The following is a 24,877-nucleotide window of genomic DNA, read 5'->3' on the forward strand; positions in this document are numbered from 1 at the left end:
ATCATCTACATTCTACCAATGGATGAAAAACGTTTTCTAAGTTTAAAAGAAACTTTTTTTTTTTTTTTTTTGAGATGGAATCTCTCTCTGTCGCCCAGGCTGGAGTGCAGTGGTGTGACCCTGGCTCACTTCAACCTCCTCCTCCCAGGTTCAAGCAATTCTCCTGCCTCAGCCTCCCACATAGCTGGGATTACAGGTGCCTACCACAATACCTGGCACGTTTTTGAATTTTTTTTTTTTTTTTTTTTTTTTTGAGACGGAGTCTCACTCTGTCACCCAGGCTGGAGTGCAGTAGCCGGATCTCAGCTCACTGCAAGCTCCGCCTCCTGGCTTTACACCATTCTCCTGCCTCAGCCTCCCGAGTAGCTGGGGCTACAGGCGCCCGCCACCTCGCCTGGCTAGTTTTTTTTTTTTTTTTTTTTTTTTTTTTGGTATTTTTTAGTAGAGATGGGGTTTCACCATGTTAGCCAGGATGGTCTCGATCTCCTGACCTCGTGATCCGCCTGTCTCGGCCTCCCAAAGTGCTGGGATTACAGGCTTGAGCCACTGCGCCCGGCCACATTTTTGAATTTTTAAGTAGAGACAAGGTTTCACCATGTTGGCCAGGCTGGTCTCTAACTCCTGACCTCAGGTGATCCACCCACCTTGGCCTCTCAAAGTGCTGGGATTACAGGTGTGAGCCACCATGCCCAGCCTCAGTAAGATTTAAATGAACTTTTCATTTTGGAATAGTTTTAGATTTGCAGAAAAAGATTTAATAGTTTTAGATTTAAAAAACTAAAGCAGACCAGGTGCAGTGGCTCCCAGCACTTTGGGAAGCTAAGGCGTGTGGATTGCTTAAACCTAGGAGTTTGAGACCAGCATGAGCAACATGGTGAAACCCAGTCTCTACAAAGAACGCAAAAACTAGCTAGACATGTGGCAAGCACCTGTGGTCCTAGCTACTTGGGAGGCTGAGGTGGGAGGATTGCTTGAGCCTGGGAGGTGGAAGCTGCAGTGAGCTGTGATCACACTATTGCACTCCAGCCTGGGCGACAGAGCAAGACCTTGTCTCAGTAAATAAACAAAAAATAATTTTCAATTTCTTTACAAAAATTTTTAAAACTAATTTAGATTTGTAAAGATCAAAAAGAGAATTCCCATATATCCTGTCCTCGGTTCTTCTATTGTTAGCATCTTATATTAGTATTACATTTATTACAGCTAATGATTGACATATTCTTATTAACTCCACAACTTTATCCACATTTTATTATTTTTCTCCCTAATGTTCTTTTCATTTTCCAGGGTCCCACCCAGGATGCCACACTGAATTTAGTCCTCAAGTCTCCTGAGGCTCCCCTGGGCTGTGCCAGTTTCTCACACTGTCCTTTTTTTGATGACCTCGACAGTTTTGAGGAGAACTTGCCAAGAGTTTTTGTAGAATGCCATTGAATTTGGATTTTTCTGATGTTTTTCACTATGGGTTTTGGGGAGGAAGACCACTGAGTGCCATTCTCATCTCAGCATGTCAAACACACCTACTGTTATGGACTGAATATATGTCTCCTGCTCAAATTCATATGTTGATATCTAAATCCTCAATAGGATAACATCTGGAGGTAGGGCCTGTGGGAGGTAATTAGATCATGAAGGTGGAGCCCTCATGAATAGAATTAGCTCTGTTAAAATAAAAACTTTATTTTATTTATTTATTTATTTATTTTTAATTTATTATTATTATTTTTTGAGATGGAGTCTCGCTCTGTCGCGCAGGCTGGAGTGCAATGGCACGATCTCTTCTCATTCTCACTGCAACCTCCGCCTCCTGGGTTCAAGTGATTCTCCTGCCTCAGCCTCCTGAGTAGCTGGGATTACAAATGCACGCCACCATGCCTGACTAACTTTTGTATTTTCAGTAGAGACCAGGATTTGCCACGCTGGCCAGGCTGGTCTCCAACTCCTGACCTCAAGGGATCTGCCCGCCTTGGCCTTCCAAAGTGCTGGGATTACAGGTGTGAGCCACTGCATCCAGCCAAAAGAAAAACTTAAGCTAAATTAAATTTAAAAGAGTTTACTGGAATGAGAACAATTCGCGAATTGGCAGCCTCCTGAACCAGAGCAGGCTCAAGAGAGCCCACCTAGCGCAGCACATGGTGGTAGAAGATTTATGGACAGAAAAAGGAAGGTGATGTACAGAAAACGGAAGTGAGGTACAGAAACAGCCAGATTGGTTACAGCTCTACGTTTGCCTTATTTGAATGGTTTCAACAGTTGGCTACTTTTGATTGGCCAAAACTCGGTGATTGGCACAAGAGTAGGGTATGGTCTGTTTACAACTCCATTTAGGTTATAGTTCACGATGTACAGAGGAATCTTTAGGCTGAACTTCAAAATATGTAAGGCAGCTTTACGCTAACCTGGATTAAACAGTGCCATCAGAAGACAAGACATGACAGAGCTTGCTTCCCTCTCTTTGCTCCCCACCATGTGAAGAGACAGTGGGAAGTCAGAAACCTGCCACACAGAGGAGGGCCCTCGCCGGTCATGCCGGCATCCCAATCCCAGACTTCCAGCCTCTAGAACTGTGAGAACTAGGGTTTACGGTTGAAGTCCCCCAGTCTATGGTAATTCATTAGAGCAGACTGAACTAAGACGCCTACTATCAACATGACTTATCACTGAGTATCTTAACCTTGATCACCTGGCTAATGTAGTATTTGTCAGGTTTCTTGATAAATTTACTCCCCACCGCCCTTCCATACTCTATTCTTTGGAAGCAAGTCACTAAGTGTAGGCCATACTTAAGGGACAGAGAGTCATCCTCCCCACTGCTTGCAGGGCAGTGTTTATATACATTACTTAGAATTTTTCTATATGGGAAATTTGTGCCTTCTCCCTAAAAGGGGGTTTTTCATTGAGACCCTGATCTAGCAATGTTGCAAAAATTGGCCACTTGACCTCAATAAGGTGACTGTATTCGTCTGTTTTCACACTGCTATGCAGACACACCCAAGACTGGGTAAGTAGGTTTAATTGACTCACAGTTCCGCATCGCTGGGAAGACCTCAGGAAACTTACAATCATCACGGAAGGACGAGGAGGAGAAAGTTATCTTCTTCACAGGGCAGCAGTAAGAAGTGCTGAGCAAAAGGGGAAAAGCCCCTTATACAACCATCAGATCTCAGCCGGGTGCGGTGGCTCACACCTGTAATACCAGCACTTTGGGAGGCTGAGCCGGGTGGATCACTTGAGGTCACGAGTTCAAGACCAGCCTGATTAACATGGTGAAACCCTGTCTTTACTAAACATACAAACAGCCGGGCATGGTGGCAGGTGCCTGTAATCCCAGCTAGTTGGGAGGCCAAGGCAGGAGAATCACTTGAGCCTGGGAGGCAGAGGTTGCAGTGAGCCAAGATTGTGCCACTGGACTCCAGCCTGGGTGACAGAGCAAGACTCCATCTAAAAAAAAACAGACAAACAAAAAACCATCAAATCTCATGAGAACTCACTCACTATTGCAAGAACAGCATGGGGGTAACCACCCCCATGATTCAATTACTTTCCACTGGGTCTCTCCCACAATACTTGGGGATTATGGGAACTACAATTCAGAATGAGATTTGTGTGGGGATACAGCCAAACCATATCAGCGACTGAATAATTTCCTGTCACTATTTGGCTTTTGAGAAATTTCCAGTTTTCTCTCCTGGGCTCCAGACCACGGAAAATTCTGTGGCTGCCCATATGGCTGGGCTCAGTCTTCAGCATCTTCAGAGGTTAAGCTGATATGATGTGACCAAAAGCCCTGCCATGGCTCCCCTTGTTAGACTATCTGTTATGGACCAATGCCCCCAGGTAAACAAAGACACTGTTACCAGGCAAGCATTCCAACGGCTTAGAGATTACCTTCCAGGGGCCAAGGACAAAAGCCATGTCTCTCTTTGAGCAAGGTTAAATTCTTTACTATGTCCTGCTTCACTCCACTGCCATGATACCATATGGACCCCTTCAACATCCCTGTATACCCAGGCACTACCTCAAGAGAAGGGGAAAGTCTGGAAAGAGGAGAAAGTGAGCAAATGACAATTTGCTAAATTAACTGAAGAGTCAGAGTTATGGGATTTGATTTCTGGGCATTTATTCTGCAATGTACCTCCACATGTATGAATTGGCATATGAATACAGGTATTCACTGAAACATTATTTACAAAAGCAAAAGTTTTAAAACAACCTGAGGACCCATAAGTAGGAGTTGGTTAAATAAATTGTACCTTTCACCAGGAGATCCTATTCATCTTTAAATAAGAATGAAGAAGTTATTTTGTACACACACAAATGTGAAATATTATGAAGCTGTGTTAAGTTTTAAAAATCAAATGCAGAAGATCTCTGTGTACTAATAGGGACATACATTTTAGACTTTTCCTGTGAAAGAAGCAAAGTACATTCGCTGTGCTAGCTCCTGCCAGACTTTCTAATCCCTGGGGCCCAATGCTGTACTTGGTTTTGGTTTTGTTTGTTTTGTTTTCTTCTCCTGCCCTTTCCACACATGCACACTTATTGATTCTACTGTTTGCCTAACCCTTTGATACTATACCCCACAGCTCTCATCTTTCCACCTATTCAGACCTGTGGCTGCCCCTGACCTTGTTACCTACATTGCCAGGACTTCTCCATGCTGCCTTCACTTACAGCACAATATGGACTATCCTGGCATGCTAGTGTCTTTTCTTCTAAGCTGCATCTCGGGCTCCTTAGAAAGAAGAAATGCAGGCTGGGCACAGTGGCTCATGCCTGTAATCCCAACACTTTGGGAGACCAAGGCAGGTAGATCACCTGAGGTCAGGAGTTCGAGACTAGCCTGGCCAACATGGCAAAACCCAGTCTCTACTAAAAATACAAAAATTATCTGGGCGTGGTGGTGGGCGCCTGTAATTCCAGCTACTCAGGAGGCTGAGGCTGGAGAATCACTTCAACCAGGGATGCTGAGGTTGCAGTGAGCCGAGATCATGCCATTGCACTCCAGCTTGGGCAACAAGAGAGAAACTCCATCTCAAAAATAAATAAATAAAAAGAAAGAAGAAATGCAGCTGGGAATGGTGGCTCATGCCTGTAATCTCAGCACTTTGGGAGGCTGAGGTCGGTGGATCACTTGAGCTCACAAGTTCGGGGCTTGCCTGGGCAACATGGCAGAACCCTGTCTCTACAACAAATACACACACACACACACAAATAGCTGGGCATGGTGGTGCATGCCTGTAGTCCCACTACTTTGGAGGCTGAGGTGGGAGGATGGCTTGAGTCCGGGTGGTGAAGGTTGTAGTTCACCAAGATTGTGCCACTGCTCTCCAGCCTGGGAGACAGAGCCAGACCTTGTCTCAAAAAAAAAAAAAAAAAAAAAAAAAAAAGCATGTCTTGAGACTGAATGGGTTCTGAGACCTTACCTGAGATTCTCATTAGAAATATCATGTATTCCATTTTCTAGGCTGTTCCTGCTGCTTAGGCCATTCAGACAGAGCTGTGGTTTTGGTGATGGAAGGAGACCTCAACTGGCTATAGCCTGCCTGCCTTTTCCTCCAGTGATTTAATTCTGTTACCTAAGCCTAGGCCCCAGGCTGGGGATGTAGAAAGTAGGAATGTCAGGAGATGAAAGGATTCTGTTAGAGATGATGAATTGTGCTTAGGTATGGAGACAAATTAAATCAGAGTAGTGGCCTGGAAGACACCGGTGGGGCTAGATGTTCTGATCAGGTTGAGGAGAGGAGAGGGGAAATCAGTGAAGGGCAGAAGGGAGGAACAGGTTGTAGTCAAGAGGAGGCGCTCCAAGGTGGCATCTTGGTTTTGTGTGAGAATGAGTTCTACACAGCAATGAGACTGTGGTCTCTTGAAAGTTCTTTGACAGTCCGGTTCTTCTGGTCATTGAGATCAGAACCTCCTGTCCCAAGGCCAGTCCTTCTCTACAGGTTGGAGCTGTCCGGGATACTCATATGTTTATGGTCAGATTTCAGGGTGTCAGAACCTGCAATGGGACTCTAGGGCCAGCTGTGTTGTCCTGTACTACCCCATCAAGATATAACACTGTTGGGGCTCAGAAAACTATATGCCAATACATGGCACATTGATATGCTGAACTAAAAAAGCAGCCTCAAGGTCTTCCTCTGATCTTCCCTCACCTCCTTAGCTCTCTGATCCTCTTTCCTGAAGCACCAGCAGGGACTCTGTCTGGAATTTCCTTCTCTGAATAAGAAAACTTCTTTCCAAAAGAAATGCAATTATTTTAAGACCCCCTTCCTAGGAATCTCATCAAAGAGCCAAGAAAGATTAACTGGAGAAAAGACTGGGAATCATCATCTTGCCCAGACAGGCTTCTTCATCTATCCTTTTAGTGCAGCTCAGAGATTACCCGGGGCCCTTCATCTGCATAACAAGGCAACCTTTGTTCATTGTGAAGTTCTGCCCCTCACCTTCCTGCCACCTCCCCCAGTGCACAGAGGAACTTCTTCTTCCAGGCCATTCTTCTTTGGGCTCAATCATTTCCCCTGAAAATCACTTACTCCCACCTTAATCTATGCCCTTCCCTATGAAGAAGGGTAGAGAAGCATCTGTGCCCATTGGCTTCTTGGGTAATTATTCTTTTCTTTCTTTGAGACAGGTACCTGGGCTCTGGTACCTGGGCTGGAGTGCAGTGGCGCAATCTTGGCTCACTGCAACCTCTGCCTCCTGGGCTCAAGCGATCCTCCCGTGAGGCTCAAGCGATCTCAGCCTCACGGATAGCTGAGACTACAGGGGCATGCCCTTATGCCTTGCTATATATATATATATATATATATTTTTTTTTTTTTTTGTACTTTTTATAGAGATGGAGTTTCACCATGTTGCTCAGGCTGGTCTCAAACTCCTGAGTTCAAGTGATCCACCCACTTTAGACTCCCAAATTGCTGGGATTATAGGCATGTGCCACTGCACCCAGCCTGGGTAATGATTCTTATGTGATTCCCCCATGCTGTCTATGTTAAATAAATTTTGTATGCCTTTTTCTTCTATTAATGTATCTATTGTCCTTTCATTTTCAGCAAATTATCAGAGGGCAAAGGGGGAGGCTTTCTCTTGGCCCCTATAGCACTTGTTACAAAATGAAAATGTTTAGTTTCACGGAATAAGAATACCCTTTTCCTGCTTTATGAATAACAAACCTTTTGCCTTTGTCACAAATAAGTATTTTTTCCCTCGTCTTATGGCAAACCTTGTTGCCTCATACCCATCAAGGACTTGCCTGAGCTTCCCTGAGCCTTTTCTTGGAGCTATCCCTGGGAATGTCCTAGAATGTTCTGGAATGCAAGCTTGCCTGCAAACTAAACCTGAGTTGTAAAAAAATATGCAGAGAACAAATCACAATTTTTCCAGGCAACGTGGCTAACATTTTAATTGTACAGCTGGGGTTTTGACCAGCTGAGCTGCTACCCTATTGTAAGGTCATGAATAGACCACATCAGTGCCCCACCCAGATTCCCAGACCTTACCACCAATGCACACCAATCTGACTTCTAATCACCAGTGCTTGCATTTCTTTGCCTGAGAGATTTCTATGACTCCTATAGCCCACTCCCCAGAATAGAAGAACCAGAGAACTAATAACCCCTAGGAGTTCCCCTCAACCTATGACTGATGGGAAGTGGCGTATATATACTTCAGCTCCCCTTGCTCTTGGGATACCATGAGATGTGCTGTACATTAAGTCTCAGAGTTTCTCCAGTGGGATTAGCTCCAGTCACCTATGGTAGTAATTGGTTTCATCACTCACCATTTATAGGCTGCCTTCTCCATCTCATTTTCCAGTTCCTGTTGGTACCGCCTGGGATCTTCTTCCAAATAAACTATTAGGTTGGTGCAAAAGTAATCACGGTTTTTGCGATTGAAAGTAATGGCAAAGGCCGGGTGCAGTGGCTCACGCCTGTAATCCCAGCACTTTGGGAGGCTGAGGCAGGCAGATCACGAGGTCAGGAGATCGAGACCATCCTGGCTAACATGGTGAAACCCTGTCTTTACTAAAAATGCAAAAAATTAACTGGGCGTGGTGGCGGTACCTGTAGTCCCAGTTACTCAGGAGGCTGAGGCAGGAGAATGGCGTGAACCCGGGAGGCGGAGCTTGCAGTGAGCCGAGATCGCACCACTGCATTCCAGCCTGGGCGACAGAGCGAGACTCTGTCTCAAAAAAAAAAGAAAAAAAAGTAACAGCAAAAACCGCAATTACTTTTGCACCACCCTAATACTTGCACTCACCTCTTTGTTTCAGGGTCTACTTTTGGGGACACCAAAGTATGACAGGTGATCTAATTGTGTCATCCATTGACCACCACCTGGTTATTCCCTGGGCACCTACAGAAGCTTAACATGAATCCATCAAGTTCCAAAGTAATCCTGCTGGGAGCTCTTTCCAGCCTCATTTGACAGGAGAGGACACTGAGGCTTGGAGATATCTTGCCCAGGGACCCAAAACTGGTAGACTGGAATCAATACTGGCTCTTTTCAGCATACCTAAGTATCACTCTTAAAAGCAGGAACAGGAATGGAGCCTGCGCTGCAGGTATTTCTCCCCATGAGGACCCCAAAGCCTGGCAAATAGAAGGTGCTTAGTAAGCACACCCAGCCAAGAAATATGGAATCCCCATTGTGGCTAAATAAATCCTTCCACATGGATTACCCAATACAGTCATTATAGCAGTCCCAGAAAGTGACTACTATAATCATCATCATCATTTCATAGATAAGGACCGCAGGGGGAAAGTGACCTTCCCAAAGCCACACGGCTAGTACTGGATGAAGCCTGTGTCCTTCACCAGTCGGCCATAGGGATGGACAGTGGTGGAAAACAAATGAACAAAAGTAGAGAGGAGAGAGGACACGAAGCCACAGCTTACCCTGCCACCAGCTGGGCGACAACACGTCGTCCCATCTTGGAACACATCTCTGTCACACACAGGGTAAATGGGACTATTCCCTGTGAATTATCTGCTAGCCTGAAGCTCCATCCATCTGCTCATTAACACAATAAAAAAATTATCAAACGAGTCTTCTGACTCCCAGTCCCTGGGAGCCCAACTACATAACTTGGAAACGACTCTTTATTAGTCTGATCAAAGGCTCATTGTTCAGTAATTAGAAATCATGGCCTCTCCCTCCAGGCTTGGGGCTTATAAACAACAGTTGGATGAGCTTTTTATTGGGGTTGGACCAAAAACTTAGACAGAGCCATTTCCTCCTAATTTACACCTGCTTCAATGGGGGAAAAGCAGCGGGAGGCTGAGCTTTTGCTCCAGGAGATCATTGGCTCCCCTGGCTGTAGCAGGCGAGAAATGAGGGAAGGAAAGATGTTGAAGTGAGCCCCTGCCTGAGACAGGACAAGGGCCTTAGAGACGAGCACCGATGCCAGGTCCAGGGCTAAGTGATGCACAGAATCCCTGGTTCTCTCATTGAGGCTCCCACAGCAGCGGCGATGAGAAAGGGGCCTTGGAGACCATAGATGGGGTTAACTATCCAAAGACCCCTGAGGTCAGAAGAGGGCAGGCAGTGATGAGGCTTGCCAAGTGATTTCATCATCTCATCATCTAATAAATATTTATTGAGGACCTACTAAGTGCCAGCACTCTGCTAGGCATGGGGATCAGATGGCAAAAAAAAAAAAAAAAAAAAAAAAAAAAAAAAAAAATTACAGTGCCTGCTTGTAAAGATATCCCAGGCCAGTCGGGGAGGGTGGTCCCTCCTGGAGGGGAAAGCAAAGTCCAGACTCAGAGACAGCATGCATGCACCTGGTGAAGAGGAGGAGGGTGGAGGCAGAGGCCAGGCAGACCTCATCCCCGGAGCTGAGAGCAGAAATGTCTTCATTCTTCAAGAATCTCCGAAATGTGCTGCACAGCTGGAAATGCAACATACAGATCCAGATGTGGCCTCCAAGCTTCATCTTTCTTGTCCTCAAACTCTCATGTATTGGACGTTGGCACCCAAGAACAGGAAGTCCTAGGAAAAACAGGACAGGACAGGATGGTAAAGAGTATCCTCTACTCCAAAAAGATGCATCTGCGATTGAAAGGGCGCCCACGTCTTGTGAAACACAAGCTCTGCCAGAATCCAGGTCAGTGCATAAATCGCGAGTGTGCCTCAGTCCCCAAGCTCTCCATAAAGCATAGCTTTTCCCAGCCGCCTTCTCCAAGGTAGAGATCGATCTGTCATTCCCCGAGCTGCTGCTGCCTGACAGGCCTCTAAGTGTCCTTTGTGTCACCTAAATTTTCTCTCCTTGGCAAATGACGAAAAATTGTGAACTGCTAGGGTGTACTCTCCTGCTTTTCTTATGTTTCCATCACCCAGAGGGGCAGGAATTCTGAACCAAAGACCAAGTTCAATTCTTTCCCACAGGGATCCATCCTTTATTTTAGATGGTTAGACACATGGACAGAGTTGACCTCAAAATTCTAATGAATATTATAATATATAATAAATCTAATTACCTTCCACATGTCAAACATTGAGCTAGAAGCTATCATACTTGCCCTCTAATCATCACAAAAGCTCAATGACGTTTAGGTTACGTCCCATTTTACAGAGGAGAAAACTAAGGCCGATGAGATGAACTGTCACTCAATCTTTGATTTGAACAATGATCTGTCTGACTACTTATGAATGCTCAAGAGCAGTTAAGTGCTGAGTATCTCAGAGCCCAAAAGGGCTTTGGACATTTGTTTTTTAGATAGAACAGTTGGTCAGTGTTTCTAGGTTCCTAATCATCCCCCCCTGCCCTTCATTCCCTTTAATGACTATTATTTTCTGATGTTAACAATGTACCAGGCACAGTGCAGCATCCCCCTCCTGCTAATGAGTCTGCCAACCCAGTTCATCTCGCCTCAAAAGATAACCTGAAAATTGCAAGCACTGATAGACCACAAAATGCTTGGTCAGAATCATAGTTTGAGTAGTGAAAAATAGTTTTTCACTATTTCACTTGATATTAAAATAGTTTTTAAGTTAAGCTTAAAAAAGAACCTTAAGTTAATTAAAAAAAATTTTTTTTGAGACGGAGTCTTGCTCTATCACCCAGGCTGGAGTGCAGTGTCATGATCTCAGCTCACTGCAGCCTCCGCCTCCTGGGTTCAAGCGATTCTCCTGCCTCAGCCTCCTGAGTAGCTGGGATTACAGGCGCACATCACCATGCCCAGCTAATTTTTGTATTTTTAGTAGAGATGGGGTTTCAGCATATTGGCCAGGCTGGTCTCAAACTTTTGACTTCATGATCCGCCCGCCTTGGCCTCCCAAAGTGCTGGGATTACAGGTGTGAACCACTGCTCCTGGCCTAAAAAAAAATTTATTTTAAGTTTAAAAAATAAGGGAAAGAAAGAAAACAGGCAGGAGCACTAGTAATGCAACTGTGCAAAACAAACAAACAAACTTAAAAAAAAACCTTAAAACAAAAAGCACTAGAAGTACACCAAAATTCAAACTGTGGTTGTAGTGGAGCAATAGGCTTATGAATAATTTTTAAAAATGTATATAGTGTTGGCTGGACATGGTGGCTCATGCCTGTAATCCCAGCACTTTGGGAGGCCGAGGTGAGCCTATCACTTGAGGCCAGGAGTTTGAGACCAGCCTGGCCAGCATTGTGAAACCTAGTCTCTACCAAAAATTAAAAAAAAAAAAAAAAAAAAAAAAAAAAAAAAAAAAAAAAATTAGCTGGGAGTCGTGGTGGGAGACTGTAGTTCCAGGTACTCCAGAGGCTCAGGCACAAGAATCTGCTGAACCTGGGAGGCAGAGGTTGCAGTGAACCAAGATTGCGCCACTGCACTCCAGCCTGGGTGACAGAGCCAGCCAGACTCTGTCTCAAAAAAAAAAAAAAAAAAAAGAAGTACATATGGTTGTAGTACTTGTTTAAATGGGGAGGCATGCCAAACATATATTTATAATAAAGCTCTTCAACCTAAAAATTTAGAAGAAAAGCTTAAAACTTACAAATGACTTTCAGAACCTGACCAAATGCTATGTCTAGGACTTACGGTATTTTCTTTCTTTTCTTTTCTTTTTCTTTCTTTCTTTCTTTTTTTTTTTTTTTTTTGACGGAGTCTTGCTCTGTTGCACAGGCTGGAGTGCAGTGGCATGATCTCGACTCACTGCAACCTCCGCCTCCTGGATTCAAGCAATTCTGCCTCAGCCTCCTGAGTAACTGGGATTATAGGCACCTGCTACCACACCCAGCTAAGTTTTGTATTTTTAGTAGAGACGGGGTTTCACCATGTTGGCCAGGCTGGTCTCAAACGCCTGACCTAGTGATCTGCCCGCCCCGGCCTCCCAAAGTGCTGGGATTCCAGGCGTGAGCCACCGCGCCGGCCTGCAGTGTTTTCAAAACGAGTTGGTCTTGAACTTCCCTCAGGTCCCTCATGGTAGGGATGGGAGGTGGTGGTGGCATAAGGCTGTGTGAAATGCCGCCTGCACCAGCAGAGGTGCCACTTCTGAAGGACACGTGGATGGTTTTGTGGCATATGGTAAGGCCCAGGAGCACCCGTCCTCCCCCTGGCCAGACATTCCCAGCTGCAGGGCTGGGCTGGGTGTCACCCATGAGTCATGGCCTCTGAAGCTAGCATATAAACCACCTCCTCCCTCACACATCCTCAGAGCCCCCTGAACCCACCAACCTTATGGATCTGGAGTCCGAGGTCGTAGAGCTGAACACGCTTCAGCAGAGGAAGGGGGAAGCCTTCGGCCAACTTATCTGGAGGTTGAAGCACAACATTGAGAGAGATTGGTGAATATATAATAATTAGAGACAGATTTTTACCGAAAATGTTCTCTGCAAACTCTATATTCGCTATATTCCCATTTAATGATTTCCAAGACTATGAGGTAGGTGTGATTATTCTTTCCATTTTACAGATAAGGAAACTGAGGCACAGAGTGGTCAAATAACTTGTTCTAGGTCACACAGTTAGGAAGTGGCAGAAAGGGAATTTAAACCCAGGGAAGCTGGCTTGGAAGCCTAAGCTGTCAGGCATGGTGCTGTCTGGAGGAAGAACACATTCACGATAAGATAAGGAACAGGGCATCCACTCCCTGCCCTTTGCCTCGTCCTGCTCTCTGTTGCAGCCAAAAGAAGCAAAGCTTCATGGAAACAGGGTTTAAGTCTTTTGCTTTCTTTTTTGACTAGGCAGTTGGGCAATTGACTGGGAGATGTGAGTCCAGAGGCGGCTGCCTTGTGCCTTCTATATTAACTTGGTCCTCAGTCTTTGACTTGCCTCTTCAGAACGTGGGGCACTTCCATGTGTCCCTCTATGCCGCTTATAGGGAGGTTTCCCGTGCTCCAAAGAGCTGTGCCAGCCCCCAACCCTCATTAGAGCCCTGGAGGGAGATGAGGCCAACTTCAACCATCCCATGTCACAGGAAGGTCGCTAAGCTCAGAGAGAAGTGACTTGCCCACGGTCATACAGCCCCCAGGAGAGCCCTGTTTTCCAAGTCCAGCTCTCTTTCCTCCAGACGGCAGTGTCCGCTTTTGACTTGGAAAAATCCACAGTGGTTCTTACCGTTGAATTTGGGGTAGAGGGTGTTGAGGATGTAGTAGTTGAGGAGTGCTTCCAACAGCTCCGCCTGGAGGAGAACAGGAGAGGTACACTTACATGGCCACACGGTGGTTCTGTGTGTGCCAACATAGCAAAATGCTTGGAAAAAGCAAACTATTATTACATCATGTTACTATTTTATAAGATAAAACTCTTTTGAGATGAGCATTTATTATGCAAGTGAATAGAAAAATTTTGGAAAGTTACACACCCAAATGTCTTTCCTCTAAAGGAAGAACATTAACGTTTGACTTGTCCTTAGCCTTATCTTTAGTGTTCAATTTTATTTACAGTGAGAATGTTTTTCCTGAACTACCTGTATAATTTAAAAAATTTAATAAAAGCAAAATAAGCTGCTCTACCAAAATCATGAAACACAACTTTTAACCCTCACTATATGCCAAGCAGAGAGCTCAGAGCTTTGTGTGTGTGTCTGATTCAATCTTTACAACAGTCCCTCAACATTCATATTAATGTCCCTATTTCACATATCAGGAAACCGAGGCCTACAGAATGAAAGGGACTTACTACCAACTGGGCAGCAGCATCAGGATTTGAATCTAAATTTATCTGAGTCTATAGTTCTTGTTTTTACATTTCATGCTCTGAAAACCCAATAGGATGGATTTTTGTGAAACTTTTTACTCGAATGTTTTACTTTGCAGTAAACATGCACAGATACAATATGAGTGTACCGTTATTCACTTCACCCTTTATTCTCTGCAAGGAGTCAGCCTCAGGGTCCCTGCATCTCTCCCCACAGCTTCTGTGTTTGCTTCCACTTCATAAGTGCTTTGGGAAAGTCTGGGAGGCAGGGCACAGGTGGAGGTGGTCAGTGGAGGCCAGCATCATGGAATGGTAAAAGAGAAGCCAACGACTGCACGTTAAAGTCTACCCAGCTCCTCCTTCCCTCTTTCCAGAAAGCTCTTCTCCATCACTTCGGCCCACACTGATTTTCACATTCTCTTTCCTCCTTTTATATGGGGCCGTCTACTTCACTACTTTTTCTACTTTATGGAAATCACTTCTTGGTTTTACCTGCTCAGCACTCAATCCCTCTTGTTTTGATAACAGAGTCTGTTTCCCCCCAGGGAACAACCCTCCTCGCCAGTCTTAGTCTATGTGATTTGGATGTAGGTGACTGCAAATCCTGCCTCCTGGAGTGTAGATGAGATCCATTCTGGGCTGATTGGCCTTGCCCAACTTCTGGCCACAGTGCTTGGCTTAAGACTGGGTGCCCAAGATTAGTCCAATGAGAGTGAGCAGGGAGTTTTTTTGTTTGTTTTTTTGTAAATTTTTAAAGAAACGGAAACGGTAGGAAACTCTGGGGCTTGCTACCAATTGGGAGAGCCTGCCTGAGCGTGAAGCTGACACAAATGAAAACAGAACAGAGAGATGGGAGAGAGATTCTTGATGCACTAATTTGAACACCTGAATCCAGCTATGCCTGAAACCTCTGATCTTTGTTTTTTCATTTATTTTTGCTTTTCAGTTATATAATCCTATATATTTCTCCTCTTTGCTTAAGACAATTTCAATTGGCTTTCTGTCTCTGGCAGTTAAAAGAATTCTGTTCAGTAGATGACTTAATTACATATTGTTTTATATTAGGATATAACTGTTCCTTGGCCCTATGTCTTGTGTTTTCAAGACTTTACACTTCTCCAGGGCAAAAAATCAACTCTTCTCCTTTTGTATTTCCTATTATAGGTGTCATAGCAATTGCTTAGGAAACACCCCAAATTAATTAACATTCTAATCATGTCATCAATAAAAACAACAACTTACATTGAATAGTCCAACTTTGGATTCTTTCAGTTCCACTTTTACCCTGTAATGAATCAGAGAAGATTCAAAGGTGTGAGCTTTATGCAAGTCTAAGTAATGTGGGGGTCCCCAGAAGCGAGAAAGGATGGGCTTGAGAAGGCACAGGGCCAAAGGTAGGGCGGGAACAGGAGTGGAAAAGATGACTGAGGAACTAAAAGCAGTGATACAATGATATCGGGAAGACTGTCAGAGGGCAGATGAAATAGTGTCAAAAAGCTCACTCTTTATCATTTCAGGAAGTTAATATAGGTGGGGCCTAAAATTCATACATTAAGAAGTAACAGTCTTAGTGAATTCTTTAACAATTTGAGATTTGTGGGGGCAGGACCAGTGGGGCAGAAGAATTGGGCCAATTGGGGTGAAATGTAAGTGTACTTTCCAAATGGTTTCCCCCCTCCCACCAGCTACAGAGAAGCAGCTACAGTATACAGATGGAGTCCAGCTGGGCACCCGCATGTGGGCAGGAGGCCAACTTACTTTCCTGGCTGCAGGAACCCAGTGATCTTGCTGGTATTGAAGGTCAAGATGGCGGACACATTAGTGGCCTGGAAATGCCAGTAGAAGGAAGCAGGTGTAAGTGATGAAGGTTGTATGTATAGGAAGGATGATGACGAGGGACTGTATCCTCTCAACAAACAGCTCAATGAGCTAAAGCAGGAAATTTGCCCCTCCCAGAAGGCTCACTGTAGGTGCTCAATCAATATTTGAACTTGGACTTGAACATTTTTACTTGAAATTGTTGTCCATGATAGCAGTTAAACTTTGAACAGACTACTAAGATAAGGTATAGAGTACCTACTCTTGGAAAGCTCTAAAAAGGATCATTTCTAGTTATCTCAGGTCAAGATTCAGCCCTAGTAACAACAATAATAAATTATTATTATTATTATTTTAGAGATGGAGTGTCTCTCTATCGCCTGGCTGGAGTGCAGTAGTGCAATCATGGCTCACTGCAGCCTTGATCTCCTGGGCTCAAGTGATCCTCCCGCATCAACCTCCTGAGTAGATAGGACTACAGGTGCATGCTACCAGGCCTGGCTTTTTTTTTTTTTTTCTTTTTTGTAGTAATGGAGTGTTGCTATGTTGCCCAGGCTGATCTCAAACTCCTGACCTCATGTGATTCTCCTGCCTTGACCTCCCAAAGTGCTGAGATTACAGGTGTAAGTCACCACACCCAGACAATAAATTATATTTTAATTTAAAATATATTAATAATGATACTTTTGATAACAATAACAACAATATTAAAATTGCAGATACAGCCTCTAGGAAGAATTACCCTGGCAGAGATTTGACTTATTGATTTCAAAAGTCAAGAAACAAGAGAGCAGAGTTCTCCATCCAGCGAGCAGGGCCGCCAAAGGACACGGCATCCCTTCCCTATTAGACAGAGTCCATCAAAAAAGGAAAACTAACTCTCAATGTTTAATGCAGAGGGAATTTAATATAGGGAATTGGTTATACAAGTGATGGAATTGTTGAGAAGCTAGTAAAGCATTGGTGAGGCCATCCAGAGATTAGCAGAGACAGGAGGCTGTATCCACAGTTCCCCAGGACTAGGGGAACAATGAGTGGAGGCGGAATTATGGAAGTCACCACAGAGGAGACAGAGTCACAGTCTGAGCCTCTGCCGTGGCAAAGAAAGAGGAAATAGTACTCTGGCTTCATCCTTCCTCCCCGACTTCATTCTCCTGACAGTACCTCCCATTGGCTGACCTGGTGGAAATCAGAGTGCAAAGAAGCACGGGAAATGTAGTCTTCCAGGGTCAAATACAGACAAAGAACAAAGCAAATAGACAAAGATCTGTCTACATTTCTCCTCACAATAGCCCAGACTAACATAGTGAGAGATACATGCATTAAACAAATACACGTGCAGACAGCTACAAAGTACCTTGGTAGTAAATGCTGAGAAGAAAGATGATAGGGTGTTACAAGAAAAAGTGGCAAAGGGCATAGGTAGATTGGGGGTAAGGGCCAGCAAGAAAGCCCTCTCCGGGAAGTAATATTTAAGTTGAGACCTGGAGGAATTATCCAGGTGGTGAGTGGGGAGAAAAGCATGTGGGGAAAAGGGAACAGCATTTGCAAAGGCTCTGAACCTTACCACAGTGAGTCGGAAGACAGGCTCCTTGCTGGAGCTGGGCAGGAGCACAAAGGCGTCTATCTCCATATAGGGGTTCACAGACAGATTCCCAGGGCTGAAGTTCAGGAGTGGAGCAGAGGGCACTGATCCCTGGAGCTCCAAGTTCATGTTGGGGTAGAGCCTGGCTAACTGGGAGCAGAATTAGGAGATTACGTCAAGAGAAGAAAATATACAAGTCTGCCAGGAGAGGCCTGAGGGAGTCAGATAAAGCTGGGAATTGCTTTTGATTGATTTTATTGCCCACGAAATTCTCTGTGCCCTTTTCTCCTAACGGCAAAACTGGCCATCTCTCCATGTCAGACACAGAGTCGGCGCCATCTATTTCATGGCTGCATTGTACTTCATTGTGTACAGGTCTTGTGATGGATGAAACTCTATATCAAGCATCAAGTTGTCTTCAAGGTTTTGCCATTATAATGACCACCTTGGCTATTATTTTCAGGAAAACATTCCTAGAGGTGGAATTGCTGAGTTGAAGAACAGCAATGCTTTTTTTTTTTTTGAGACAGAATTTCACTCTTGTCACCCAGGCTGGAATGCAATGGTGCCATCTTGGCTCACTGCAACCTCTGCCTCTGGGGTTCAAGCATTTCTCCTTCCTCAGCCTCCCAAGTAGCTGGGATTATGGGTGTGCACCACCACACGCGGCTAATTTTGTATTTTTAGTAGAGACGGGATTTCACCATGTTGGCCAGGCTGGCCTCAAACTTCTGACCTGAGGTGATCTGCCCGCCGAAGTCTTGGGATTACAGGTGTGAGCCACCGCGCCTGGCCAGCAATGCTTTTAAAGCTTTCAGCAGGTATTGCCAAATTGTCCTCCAGAAAAGTTGGGCCCATTTTTTCTCCCTCCCTACCTCTCCCAAGGTTTCTCCATCCCCTCATCACACTCTGCTAATTGGGCATGCTGAGGTCAGATTGCCAGTGTTTTCGAAATATGACATAGCTAGATCCCACCGTTTCTTTTTTAAAAAACTATTTACTTTTCTCTTATTATTCTTTTAATATGATATTCCACAGAATACTTCTTTTTTCTTTTCTCTCTTTTTTTTTAGCTTTTCTTTCTAAAATAGAGTCAGGGTCTTGCTATGTTGTCCAGGTTGGTCTTGAACTCCTGGCCTCAAGCAATCTTCCTGCTTTGGCCTCCCAGAGTGCTAGGATTACAGGCATGAGCCACCACGACCAGCCCTAGACTCCACCATTTCAAAAGTGCTCTTAATTTTCTGTGTAACTAGAGATAGGTACAGAGTTTAATTTGGGGCAAGACTCTTCCTTTTTAGGAGGATATTCGTGGAAAAACAGTACTCCCATGAGCCTTTTGGTTATGGATATGTAAAACCTACATCCTCTTCTAGAACGGAGACGTTTGGAAGGCTGAGGGGGTAAAATGCTTCACTAAGAAGGTGGGCAGAGTTGCTTTTCCAAGCATTATAAGAGATACTGAACCTGTATATACATAGAATATCATCAGAAAGATATACATAATCTGGTAATATTGGCAAACTTCAGATGGGAACTGGGTGGTTAAGGGATAGGAGTGGATGTGAGACTTTCTACTCTATAACCTTTTAGATCTTTTGAATGTTGAACCTTGAGAATCTATTATCCATTCAAAAACTAATCTTTTAATAATTTTTTTTGAGACAGGGTCTCACTCTGTTGCCCAGGCTGGAGTGCAGTGGTGCAGTCACAGCTCCCTGCAGCCTCAACCTCCCAGCCTCAGGTGATCTTCCCACCTCAGCCTCCCTGGCGCCTGGGACTACAGCTGTATGCCACCATGCTTGGCTAATTTTTGTATTTTTTGTAAAGATGGGGTTTCGTCATGTTGCCCAGGCTGGTCTTGAACTCCTGGGCTCAAGCAATCTGCCCACCTTGGCCTCCCACAGTGCTGGGATTACGGGTATGAGCCACCATGCCTGGCCAAAAACTAATTTTTTAAAGCATCAAGAGCATGCCTGGCACCTAGGAAGCCCTCTGTAATTGTTAGCTGCTATTCATTAGGGTACATTTTAGGGACGATGCCAGCATTCCTTGGGATTCTTAGATAACACCAATAAAAGACTGGACAAGCTGTGGTCCCACAAGTTATGGGGCTCAGCCTCCGTTATTTAGGCTTTGAAGGGAGCAGCACCCCAGCCTTTCATGGGAGTCTCATCCTGGCCTTCTGACTCGTGGTCAAGCTGAGAGTAATGAGGAGGTTTTAAAGAGAAATCTCTGGCATCTAGTAGGCTCGGTCTGCACTCATGGGGCACTAAGGAACTCCTTACCTGTGGGACGAAGGGTCGGAAGGACTTGGTGGTCAGTCGGATATTAGAGTCAGGCGGTATCTGCACCAAAGAGATACGAAGAAGTTTTAGGGTGCTCCCGCTGGAGCTGAAGGTCTAAAGAAGACTGGGGAGGCGGGAGGATGTGCAAGACTGTCGCTTCTCCACGACCTGGGTTACCCTGGCAGGGATGAGATGCTTGTCCCTGCATTCACCCAAGCAGAGCACATGGGTCCCCAGCAACCTGACTGCTCTCCCCTGGGTGTAGCTGATGTGTGGGTCTGCGAGGGTGAGGGTTGCAGTCACACAGACCTCGGTTTGTGTCCTGACTTTGTGATCTCAGGCCAGCCCTTTTATCTCCCTGAACCTCAACTTCCTTATCCATAAAATGGGGATAACAGTAGTCCCCACCTTCAAATTATTGTGAGGGCTAAACGAGCATCTAGCACAAGGCCCAGCACATGGTGAGTGCTCCATAAAACGTAGCAATTATCATCCCATTGAAAGAGAGGCCTGTGCTGCAGGTAGAATGGGTAAACCAAACACAATGCCAAAAGCAAAGGCCTGTACTGGTGTAGGAGGCCATTCGAAGGACAAAACGACCCTCCATCTACCAGACGGCCCCTGACTTACACCAGGGTAAGCTGGACCATCTGAGCCGAACCACACTCTTTCTCCCACCATCCTGACATCATTCATGAAGCCTCAACTTTTATGAAGTGCTTCAAGAAACAACTTTTTGAAACCCAGAAATATTAGAGAAACTAGAGAACCATTAAAGGTGTGATCCACTATAAAATTCAGTCTCCCTTATGCAAAGCCGCATTGGAAACAGTTGTTTTGGGAGTGTGAGGAAGGCTGTCTCTCCTTTTCACCATGAATCATGAAATCATGTACCCTTATCACTTTAGCTACAAGGAAGCTCCCAGACAGGTTTGAGACGTTAAAGAAATTAATTTATGGGCTCAGTGTCTTTATAATTGTGCTTTATTTTCACTTGATCTTTATTTCCTTTTCTCTGAAACTATATGCAACTATATGATTCACTTTTATATATATATATACACATACACACACACACACACACACACACATATATATATATGTATTTTTTTCTTTTTTGACATGCAGTCTCACTCTGTTGTCCAGGCTGCAGTGCAGTGGTGAGATCACAGCTCACTGCAACCTCTGCCTCCTGGGCTCAAGCAATTCCTCTGCCTCAGCCTCCATGTAGCTGGGACTACAGGCATGTGCCACCATGCCTGGCTAATTTATGTATTTTTAGTAGAGATGAGGTTTTGCCATATTGGTCAGGCTGGTCTTGAACTCCTGACCTCAGGTGATCCGCCCACCTTGGCTTCCCAAAGTGCTAGGATTACAGGCATGAGCCACCTCGCCCGGCCTCATTCACTAAAATATTTTTGAATAAACCTCCAGAAATCATCAGGATGAGAGAAAATACGAATTAGACCAACAAGTCTAGACTAGTAAACAGGTGTAGAAGACCAAAACACAGATAAGCAAGCTGCAAAGTCTTCCACGGTTGTTATAAGGGAGAAAGAGCTTTTTTCTTTTTTTTTCCTTTGGAGACAGGGTCTCACTCTTTTGCTCAGCCTGGAGTGCAGTGGCACGATCTTGGCTCACTGCAACCTCTGCCTCCTGGATTCAAGTGATTCTCCCACCTCAGCCTCCCGAGTAGCTGGGATTACAGGCGCCCACCACCACACCTGGCTAATTTTTGTATTTTTAGTAGAGACAGGGTTTTGCCATGTTGGCCAGGCTGGTCTCGAGCTCCTGACCTCAATTGATCTGCCCACCTCAGGCTCCCAAAGTGCTGGAATTACAGGCATGAGCCACCGCACCCGGCCATGGGAGAAAGAACTTTGACTTTGAGTTTCTTGGTTACCAAAGTAAAAAGGGAGATTGTGCTAATATATTTTTCTTGGTCTTGATTTTTCTCTTAGTAATAACTTACTATTTGACTGATGTCCACAGGGGTGAAAAGGAAAGAAGGAAGGAGCAGGAGGTTACGTGTTCATTTGAGAGACCTGTTTGCCACCATCCTCACCATGTCGTCTGTGATGGAGAAGTTCAGATACCCTTCCTCGTGATAAACCAGGCTGGCCGTGTTGAAGACATAATCTGAGACGGCGAAGTAGACCATTTTGTTATGTTCCTCAGGAAGGTTTATGACTGGAGCAAGGAGGGTAACTGGGAAACGGTGGTTACGATGAAAGATTTCACCCTGGAGAGGGAAATAGGGTCCAGTTGGACTTTTCAAAGCCTGTCCCGGGGCTGGGGCCAGGTATTTCCCTACACAGTCTGATGAAGGGATGCTGGCTGGAGCACTGCCTGAAACTCCACCATTAAAGGCAGTGTTATGTCTTTTAATGAAAAGCTCCCCAGAAGCTTTGCTGTATTAACCCACAGGATGTCCTGGCCAGCCCCTCTATATGCCCTAGGCCCATCTACACTCCCTAGGCCCGCTCTGATTGGCCTCTTCTGCATGATGGGCAAGGCAAAGTAGGGGAAGAAGGAGGAGGGAAGGGTTAAGACCTGAGAGGTGTAAGACAGCCGTGGAGAATCCTAGCTCTGGGAGCACATCCCACCACTCCGTATCACCCGGCCCTCGACACAGCGGGAACCACTGGGAAGATGAGGACAGATCTGAAGCTGGGGGGACAGGTGGCCCAGGGAATGGCTGACCCTGAGGGAAACCCTCACCCACCCAGCCCGGCCCCAGGACCCTCACCTTAAACATCACCTCCAGCATCTGGGCTGTTGCCGAAGGGGCTTCCACTAAGCTATAATCAATGTCGGCGAAACTGTCAATGTCTGTTGTAACTGTGAATGACGACAGGGCAGAATTAGGGGCCAGGTGCCACTTTCAGCTGCTGGAGGAGGGGCAAGGGCTCTGGCTGACTCGCATTCTCTGTGACTTTTTTCAGAATCTCCCTACCAGCCCGGCCCTGGGGCAAAGAATTGCTTCTTCAAGAAAGAGACTACATGGGTTCCGTTGGATGAGTTAACAGTGGTGGGGGTGTATGCTCAGCCTAGGGCCTAAGTAGTTCCCAGACAAGTGCGTGCACACACACACACACACACACACACACACACACACACACACACACAGACACACACCATGAGTCCAGGCTTCACCTCTCCAGCCACACCTGGAGCTTAATGCTGAGCCAGTAACCAGGAAGGTCAGGCATGGTATGCCCAGAGGGCCCAGACACTGCCCTCCAAAACCCTGAATGAACGAATGTTCCAGGTCCCAGTATTGGGTTGCCCGCCTGGACTTCTGGTAAAATTGATGTCAGCAAGTAACCGCATAGGGGCTTGGGAGCCAAGGCATCAGAGAGCATCTCAGATCATTTATCAGGGTCTCCCCCTCCAACCTTAATGTGTGCACCCTGGACCCAGGGACTCCACTTGTTGATGGCTCCCTGCAGCCCTGTTGGCAACAGCAAGGGACAGGAAAACACCCAAACGTCCATCAGTGGGGGACTTATTAGATAAATGAGGACACATCCATGTGATGGAATACTACATGGCTGCTAACATAATAAGGGCTGTTACAACCACTTTGGAAAACTGTTTGGCAGGATCTGATAATGCTGAATCTGGGCATATCACATGAGCTTGCAAATTCACTTCCAGGTATATACCCAAAGACATGTGACCATAGGTACTAGGACATTCATAGCAGCACTACGGATAATGGCCTAAAACTGAACACCCCCCCAAGATGGACAAATAAATGGGGAAGCATCGACATGGTGATATGCTACGCAGCAAGGAGAATAAACCAGCTGCACTACAGGTGCATGCGACGATATGCATTGACCTCATGTTTTATTTTATTTCATTTTTTTTTGAGACAGGATTTCACTCTGTGGCCCAGGCTGGAGTGCAGTGGCACAATTTCAGCCCACCGCTGCCTTGACCTCCTGGGCTCAAGCGATCATCCCACCTTGGCCTCCCAAGTAGCTGGGACTACAGGTACACACCACCATGCCTGGCTAATTTTTGTATTTATTGTAGAGATGGGGTTTCGCCATGTTGCCCGGGCTGGCCTTGAACTCCTGAACTCAAGTGATCCTCCCTCCTTGGCCTCCCAAAGTGCTGGAATTATAGGTGTGCACCACCACGCCTGACCTGACCTCATATTTTACTTTGTTTATTTATTATTTATTATTTTTTTTCTTTGTTGAGACAGAGTCTCATTCTGTTGCCCAGGCTGGAGTGCAGTGGCGCGATCTCGGCTCACTGCAACCTCCGCCTCCCAGGTTCAAGCAATTCTCCTGCCTCAGCCTCCCAAGTAGCTGGGATTATAGGCATCCACCACGGCACCTGGCTAATTTTTGTATCTTTAGTAGAGACAGGGTTTCACCATGTTGACCAGGCTGGTCTCGAACTCCTGACGTCGGGTAATCCACTCGCCTTGGTCTCCCTAAGTGCTGGGATTAAAGGCGTGAGCTACTGCGCCCAACCCTGACCTCATATTTTAAAGTTGAACAAAGAAAACCTTCTGGCTTTTGAAAAGATACTCAAAATATTGTCTGATTCCATTCATGTGCAAAGTGCAAAACTAATCTTTGCTGCTGGAAGTTGGGATGGTGGTGACCCTGGAGGGCTGGGCAGTGACCGAGGGGGACACCAGGGGCTTTGAAAAAACAGTCATGTTCTGTTTCTTGGTTGGGAGCTGGTTACATGCATATAAAGACTCTTTAGCCGCACACTTATGATTAGAGCACTTTTCTCTATAGATATACTTCAATAAAAAGTTTTTAAAAATGAAATCAAGCTGGCACAGTGGCTCGCGCCTGTCATCCCAGTACTTTGGGAGGCTGAGGTGGGCAGATCACTTGAGCCCAGGAGTTCGAGACCAGCCTGGGCAACATAAAGAAACCCTGTCTCTACAAAATATACAAAAAGTAGCCAGGTGTGGTGGCATGCATCTGTGGTCCCAGCTACTCAGGTGGCTGAGGCAGGAGGATCACTTGAGCTCAAGAGGTTGAGGCTACACTGAGCCGAGATCATACCACTGCACTCCAGCCTGGGACACA

The 24,877-nt window shown here is 45.5% G+C and overlaps 1 protein-coding gene across 1 annotated transcript in view; it reads right to left on the minus strand.

Annotated features, from left to right (window-relative positions):
• Positions 1–2,966: 2,966 nt before the first annotated feature.
• LBP (lipopolysaccharide binding protein) overlaps positions 2,967–24,877 on the minus strand; it is a 38,503-nt gene continuing 16,592 nt past the window's right edge. Inside the window, exons 7-15 of the mRNA XM_050807151.1 lie at positions 22,558–22,649; positions 21,874–22,050; positions 19,809–19,868; positions 17,506–17,673; positions 15,879–15,946; positions 15,363–15,405; positions 13,539–13,602; positions 12,657–12,733; positions 2,967–9,996 (exon numbers count right to left, since the gene is read on the minus strand). Coding sequence (XP_050663108.1) covers positions 9,952–9,996; positions 12,657–12,733; positions 13,539–13,602; positions 15,363–15,405; positions 15,879–15,946; positions 17,506–17,673; positions 19,809–19,868; positions 21,874–22,050; positions 22,558–22,649 — 794 coding nt within the window. The 3' untranslated portion in view covers positions 2,967–9,951. The remainder of the gene's footprint in view (positions 9,997–12,656; positions 12,734–13,538; positions 13,603–15,362; positions 15,406–15,878; positions 15,947–17,505; positions 17,674–19,808; positions 19,869–21,873; positions 22,051–22,557; positions 22,650–24,877) is intronic.

Source organism: Macaca thibetana, chromosome 10 (genome assembly GCF_024542745.1).
Source record: "Macaca thibetana thibetana isolate TM-01 chromosome 10, ASM2454274v1, whole genome shotgun sequence".
Taxonomy (NCBI): Eukaryota; Metazoa; Chordata; class Mammalia; order Primates; family Cercopithecidae; genus Macaca; species Macaca thibetana.